The sequence below is a fragment of the Scylla paramamosain genome, chromosome 16, assembly GCF_035594125.1.
Source record: "Scylla paramamosain isolate STU-SP2022 chromosome 16, ASM3559412v1, whole genome shotgun sequence".
Lineage (NCBI taxonomy): Eukaryota > Metazoa > Arthropoda > Malacostraca > Decapoda > Portunidae > Scylla > Scylla paramamosain.
The window spans coordinates 10,625,298-10,632,500 of NC_087166.1; the positions used below are offsets into that span (position 1 = coordinate 10,625,298).

The 7,203-nt window shown below is 39.3% G+C and overlaps 1 protein-coding gene across 2 annotated transcripts in view; it reads left to right on the forward strand.

Annotated features, from left to right (window-relative positions):
* The first annotated feature begins 1,342 nt into the window (after positions 1-1,342).
* Positions 1,343-7,203, forward strand: part of LOC135108010 (uncharacterized) — a 44,314-nt gene continuing 38,453 nt past the window's right edge. For both annotated transcript variants that reach the window (XM_064018537.1, XM_064018538.1), the window contains exon 1: positions 1,343-1,713. In XM_064018537.1, the coding sequence (XP_063874607.1) occupies positions 1,647-1,713 (67 nt within the window). In that variant the 5' untranslated portion in view covers positions 1,343-1,646. The remainder of the gene's footprint in view (positions 1,714-7,203) is intronic.

The following is a 7,203-nucleotide window of genomic DNA, read 5'->3' on the forward strand; positions in this document are numbered from 1 at the left end:
CTTAAAAGGAATGTGAAATTAGGAGAGTCTTTGGGTTAATTTATCGTCTTCTGTCTGTCTGTCTTTGTATTTGTGTGTTTGTCTGTCTATCTATCTATCTATCTATCTATCTGTCTATCCGTCTGTCTGTCTGTTTATCTGTCTATCTATCTATTTATCCATCTCATCTATCTAAGGAGAATAAAAAAAAAAAATCTTGTTACGCGCATGAAATACTACAAAGATAAACAAAAGACAGCCAAAAACTTCATTACATTACCTTGGCCTAACACAATCTCTCTCTCTCTCTCTCTCTCTCTCTCTGGAAATCCTTGAGGGAAATATAAAAAGAAAGATAAAAAAAAAGACGACAATGTAGAAAGAAGGGAAACTCGACTCGGCGTAAAAGTTTAGCGCACGCACAAAACACCACCACGGTCTGTCTGTTACAAAAGTAAATTCCTTGAAACCATAAATCAACTAGAATGAGTTAAATGTCACTGATACACGAGAGAGAGAGAGAGAGAGAGAGAGAGAGAGAGAGAGAGAGAGAGAGAGAGAGAGAGAGTCCGTATCCTTAAACGGTTTGCTCTCTTACCGCGACTACTTTCAAAGGCCACAGAAATGACTAGCCGGGTTCTCAAGACTGTTTCTCCTGTTAATAATGTAGAAATCTTGTTAATCTATCACGAGAACTGTAAAAACATCCTTAAAAACCCGTGCAACTTCAATCAGAGGCTTTAGAAAGAAGTGGAGGTGCGACACGGATGTGTTTCATTATAAGGTCGAGAGAGACAGAGAGCAGAGATTTTCTTACATTGAGAAACGACGAATACTAAATCATATGCGGTGAATCATCTTGTTCAGCCATATGGAGGATAAACAAATGACGCAACAAAGCAATATATTTCATCCCATCAGTCACTCCGTAGCCTATGTTTCAAGTTGATAAGGTTACAGTACAGTGGCTAACTTTCCTACACGCAGCAGTGGTTTATGATTGAGAAATATGTTGAAAGGGGAAAAAAAAACAACAACTTAGGGTGCTATGTGGTAACTTTGAAGGTCTAGGGATGAATCTGGCAGCTCTCTAGGGTTTTTATGAAATTTGAACACATCATCTTGTGTAAATTAAGCTCTATTTATAATTTTGATTACAGGTACTTTAGTCTGAATATAATCTTATTATTATTATTATTATTTTGTGTGTTAGGGATTTAATTTAGGAATATTTAAAAAGATCTAGGGATGAAAGGTGTACAGGGACAGGGAAGCACCGCTCAGCACCTCCCTAGCCTGGTCCTCCTTTACCCCCTCCCTAACGCCCTCCCTCTGGCCCTCTCTAGATTCTCTCTCATTCACCAGTCCCACGCCAACCACGGAAGGGAGAAGTATACTGCTTCTCCATCCGGGCCTCATCACTCGCCGCTGCATCACTCGCTCCCTTCACGCTCAGGAGAAAACAGACTGTGAATTTTGTGGCGAGTGGAGAACTTTCCCCTCGCAGCCTTAATTAATACGTGTTGAAACCACTCGTCAGGTAGTTGAACCAAGAGAAAAAGACGAGTAAGGGTGAGTGAGTGAAGAGGAGATGAGGTGGCGGCGGAGTGAGTGATTTGATTCGGAAGACGAGACAGGATCGCAAAGTTCACTCTGTCTGCTGCAGGATGGCGGGAAGCAAACGACTGTGGCTCAACTGTTACTGTTTACTGCTGGCGACACTGCTAAGGAAAGGTGAGGGAAACTGTGGTTGTACTGAAGTAACATTAGCGTTTTCCATCTGAGTGTTAGGTTACGTTAGCTTTGGTTAAGTTTAGATTCATTCACTTCATTAATTTCACTGCTCATCCCTTCATTGTGTTGATCATGACTTGAAAAAGCGTCATACTTTGTCCAGAATTAAACAGAATTAAAGTCTGTGTCTGGAAACTGATATTACTACTACTACTACTACTACTACTACTACTACTACCATCAAGAACATAAGGGAATTAAGTGACTGGAGAAGGGCAGCTTACCTACACAAGGCAGTAACAGTAGTATTGCAATAGTACTAATAGTAGTAGTAAGAGTAGTTATACTACTACTACTACTACTACTACTACTGGTAGTAATAGTAGTATTAGTAGTAGTAGTAGTAAGTAGTAGTAGTAGCAGATCATAACTATTTACAATATCTCATTCTAAAGTTTTCGATCCACCAAACGGAATGAAGACAAAACAATATTATTAACTACTACTACTACGACTACGACTACTACTACTACTACTACTACTACTACTACTACTACTACTACTACTACTACTAATAATAATAATAATAATAATAATAATAATACTGCTATAATCTTATGACACCAGTGAGGAGATGCTATTGATAAAACTTTCACACTAAAGAAAAAAAAAAAAAAAATAGGGTGCGTGCATTATGTTACACACCCAACCATACCTCGTCACATCACGCGGCTGACACGAACATAAAGTCAGTTGATGAAAGGCACTTGTCTTGTCACCTCCTGTCCGTGTGAATCAAGAGAGAGAGAGAGAGAGAGAGAGAGAAAGTAGGACAAGAATAACTAAAATGGTGTCAAGGAGAATATTTATTGTATTATCATGTATATTAACTTGTATTTTATGGTCATCAGCTCGTGTGAATCAAAACAGAAGGGGACATAAATAGCCAGAATGGTGTAAAGGAGAATTTTATATGTATTATCCTTATATATTTTACTGTTTCTTCTCATATAATTTTCTCTCTTAGTAACAGTATGGCTGCAAAAGATTTCAATATCAAAATAATACATGCAATTTAGATATTATTACTATTACTGTTATTTTATTCTACGTCAGATTTTAGTTGTTTTGAACCTTTTGTATTACTGTTATTTTACGGTTAAGAGTGTGGGTGATGTGTGTCTGTATGTGTGGTGCTTGTACACAGGGACTGCCACGTGTAGGCCTGACATCCTGCAGCTTCCTTATGTTCATGTATTTCGTATATTTTTATGTCCTTTGTCACCGTTTGGGATTGCCGGACTAATATAATATGCTCGTAGATAGACAAACAGACATATTTAGATAGATAGATAATTTCACTCTGCCGCAATTTTCGTTGCTTTTATAATTAACATTTCGTAGCAGCGCCATATGACCACAATGTTGTGGCGAATTTTTTTTTTTTTTTTTTTTTCAGATCAATCAAAATATATCAGAAAGACGAAACCCCTAACAATAAATAACAGGAGCGAAAAGTTGATTATACCGCAAATATCACCCTTTCCTTTATTTTTTTTCCTATAGTTCGCTTTCTTTGTGACGTAACTGTAATGCCGGATAATCATACAGGAGATCTCTAGAGCGAGCGAGCGAGCCAGCGAACGAGCACTCACCCTCTACCGCAGCCTTTATACGCGGCATCCTTCACGCTAACCTGCTTAAAAAAATTACATGAAGTTACAGATTTACATATGTTTACCACTCGCTTCTGTCAACCTCCACACAGCAATGGGGGCTGGATATTTTATGATTACAGTGGTTTCTTCAGGTTAATGTATTGAATCTCTGGTGCACGTTTAAGAAAGGTTAGAATAAGGACAAAGAGGGCGATGATAATGATAATGCTTGTGTAGATGAAGTGGTGAATGAAAATCGCTTTTATAAACTTTCACAGAGCAATGGAGCCTGAATATTTTACGAATACTGTGGCCTCTTGAGATTAGTAACTTTTAAGGAGGAGATTAAAACAAGGAAGAGGACAGAGAGAATAATGATAATGCTTGTATAGATGAGGTAGAAGAGAATTATGAAAAGGAGGAGGACGAGGAAGTAATATATATAAATTTATCTTGTTTTTTTTGGAAATTCTTAGAATAAAGTATGTATAAAATTCTCTCTCTCTCTCTCTCTCTCTCTCTCTCTCTCTCTCTCTCTCTCTCTCTCTCTCTCTCTCTCTCTCTCTCTCTCTCTCTCTCTCTCTCTCTCTCTCTCTCTCTCTCTCTCTCTCTCTCTCTCAAGCAGAATGATAATATTAAAACTCAGAACTCATGAAAATTATAATTAGAACTATACACAGAGAGAGAGAGAGAGAGAGAGAGAGAGAGAGAGAGAGAGAGAGAGAGAGAGAGAGAGAGAGAGAGAGAGAGAGAGAGAGAGAGCAGAAAAAATACGAGAAATTAAGGTAATGAAATTTTTCCTTTGTTTTATGTCCGCAATTCCATGAAACTGAAAGAAGGAAAGAAAGAAAGACAGAAAAGAAAGAATTAATTTGCACATCTACACTTAACGGAGACAAAACAGCAAAGGGAAAAAAAAAATCATTAAAAATTACGTAACAGGATTTTTTTTCTGCCTGGTATTGCATAAAGTTCATAAGAAAAGAAAAGAAAACGAGATAATAATTAGCTTCCTGAATATTTATGAGGCGTTATGCAAGTCGCAATGATTTTTTATTTATTTATTTATTTTTATTTAAGTAGAGAAGTGAAAGTAATAGTTTTTGTTTAATAAAGTTACATCAGAGAGAGAGAGAGAGAGAGAGAGAGAGAGAGAGAGAGAGAGAGAGAGAGAGAGAGAGAGAGAGAGAGAGAGAGATTGCTGATTTATTTTTAAACATACCTTGGCTTTTAAAGAGTAAATTTATGCTGCATTCTCTCTCTCTCTCTCTCTCTCTCTCTCTCTCTCTCTCTCTCTCTCTCTCTCTCTCTCTCTCTCTCTCTCTCTCTCTCTCTCTCTTAAATCTCAGTCTACTTCCTTCTCACCTTCAGAGGTCTTCCCTTCCTCTCCTATTTCCTCTCCCTTCCACTCCCTTTTCCTCTCTCGCTCTTCTCTTAACCGGAAATAGTCGTGGAGGAGGAGGAGGAGGAGGAGGAGGAGGAGGAGGAGGAGGAAAGGTTCAAAGAGACTCTCCCTACATACTTTTGCACACTGTCATCCTCATTCACACTCACCTCTCTCTCTCTCTCTCTCTCTCTCTCTCTCTCTCTCTCTCTCTCTCTCTCTCTCTCTCTCTCTCTCTCTCTCTCTCTCTCTCTCTTGACCATTCCTTGTCTCCTTCCATCATTTCCTCCTCTTTTTTTTATATTCCCAGAGAGAGAGAGAGAGAGAGAGAGAGAGAGAGAGAGAGAGAGAGAGAGAGAGACTTCCTGCATATTTTCCCTGTAAGAATTTCCACCAAAATATTATGTTGATTTTTGCATCTTCTCCTATTCCTCTTCCTTTAATTTATTCGTTTTCTCTTCATTCTTCTCTGCCTCATCTTTATTAACACAGTCATTGCCCTCTGTGTCCTTCTCCTTCACCACCACCACCACCACCACCACCACCACCACCACCACCACCACCACCACTCCCCATCTATTACAAATCTTCACCTAACAGAGAAATGACACCAAGAATCAATATAAGCATGTCTGGCAAACCCATCATCCAAATACACTCTCTGTCATTTCCTATAAAAGTCAGAGCTGCCAGAGTGTGAAAAAATATTGTGTTTAATTTGAAGACCTCTGCTTGTGACACTTGTAACACGTGTAGAATTAAGAGCATATGAAGGTCAGGAAAGGTGCAGGGAGTCAGTGAATCTATGTATATTAGAAACCATTTTTTTTTTCTTAATTTTTGTGCGTGAATTCTTTTCTCTCTATCGAAATGGGTAAATTAATGAAAGAAATAGGTAAATAGGAAGTAAAAGTTAATGAATAAATAGTAATGATGATAATAACGATTGAATGAATAAATAGATAAAATAAGGCTCCCTATTGACTCAGCATGAATATCCTTCTTCCTTCCTTCCTTCTTCCTTTCCTTCCTCCCTCCTTCCTTACTCTTTTTCTTCCTCTCTCCCTTTCTTCAATCTTTCCTTCATTTCTTGCTTCTTTTCTCCCTTTTTTCTTCCCTTCCTTCCTCCCTACTTCCTTCCCTCCTTTTTGTTTTTCTCCCTCCTTCCCCCATCCCTTCCTTTCTCCCTCCCTCTCCCCCTCCTTCCCTCCCTTCTTTTCTTACTTTCTTCTGCCTGCCCCTTCCTTTCTTCCTTTCCTTCGTCCCTACCTCCCCTCCCGAACCATTGAAAATAGGTGAAAGAGTCAAAATACAGTTAACTCCTGCATTAGTGAGATGGACGAGTGCAGAGACGCGGGGAAGTGAGGGAGTCAGTCAGCACTCGTAAACACTGGTGATGTGTGGAGGGTAGGAACGTTTGTGACGCTGTTGTGATGTCACGTGCCTTGGAGTGATGTCAGTGAAGGAGGAGGAGGAGAAGGTGGAAGAGGTGGAGGTGGAGGAGGTGGACTAATCTAGCGTTGACGTGTGTTTGGCAGCCACCCTTCTCTTCCTCCTCCTCCACCTCCTCTTCTTTCTCCTCCTCTCTTCTTCCTTCTCTTTTTCCTCCTCATTTTCCTTCTTCCTGCTAAACATGTTACTATGCTTCTCTCTCTCTCTCTCTCTCTCTCTCTCTCTCTCTCTCTCTCTCTCTCTCTCTCTCTCTCTCTCTGTTCCTGTCTATATTTGTGTTTCTTAGTTTTGTTTCCTTGTGTAAGTCTTCATTCTCTCTCTCTCTCTCTCTCTCTCTCTCTCTCTCTCTCTCTCTCTCTCTCTCTCTCTCTCTCTCTCTCTCTCTCTCTCTCTCTCTCTCTCTCTCTCTCTCTCTCTCTCTCTCTCTCTCTCTCTCTCTCTCTCTCTCCAGGTGCTCGTTGCTCAGTCACGAATCGTTTCCTCCATCCAGGTGACGCCCTCCTCCTTCTCCTCCTCCTCCTCTTCCTCCTCCCTTTCCTTGATTCATCAGGCTACTTTATTTTCTTCTTCTCATGTCTTTTAGTCACCAATCAGATTTTTTTAAGTTTTTTCTTTTTTATTTCTTGTTTCTTTGTCTTCTTCCCTTATTTATGCTTTTTATTCTATTTCCTCTTTTTCTACATCCTTTTATTCACTCTTTCATCCTTATTTTTTTTTCCATTCCCCTTTCCTTTATCCTGTATTATTTTTTTGCTTCATGTCCTCCTCCTCTGCTCCTCTTCCTCTCCCTTCCCTATCCTGCATCTCTCAGCTTAGGATTAGATACCTATGTTAACGCCACGAAGAAAAAAGGGAGGAAAAAAAGAAAGAAGAGAGGGTATTGCTGTTTTTTAATTCATATCCTCGTCTTTTTCCTCTTCATTCATTATACCACATCTCTCAATCATGATAGAATAAATTAGTAAATAAAAAAAAAAGTCTTAAAAGGGGAAAAGA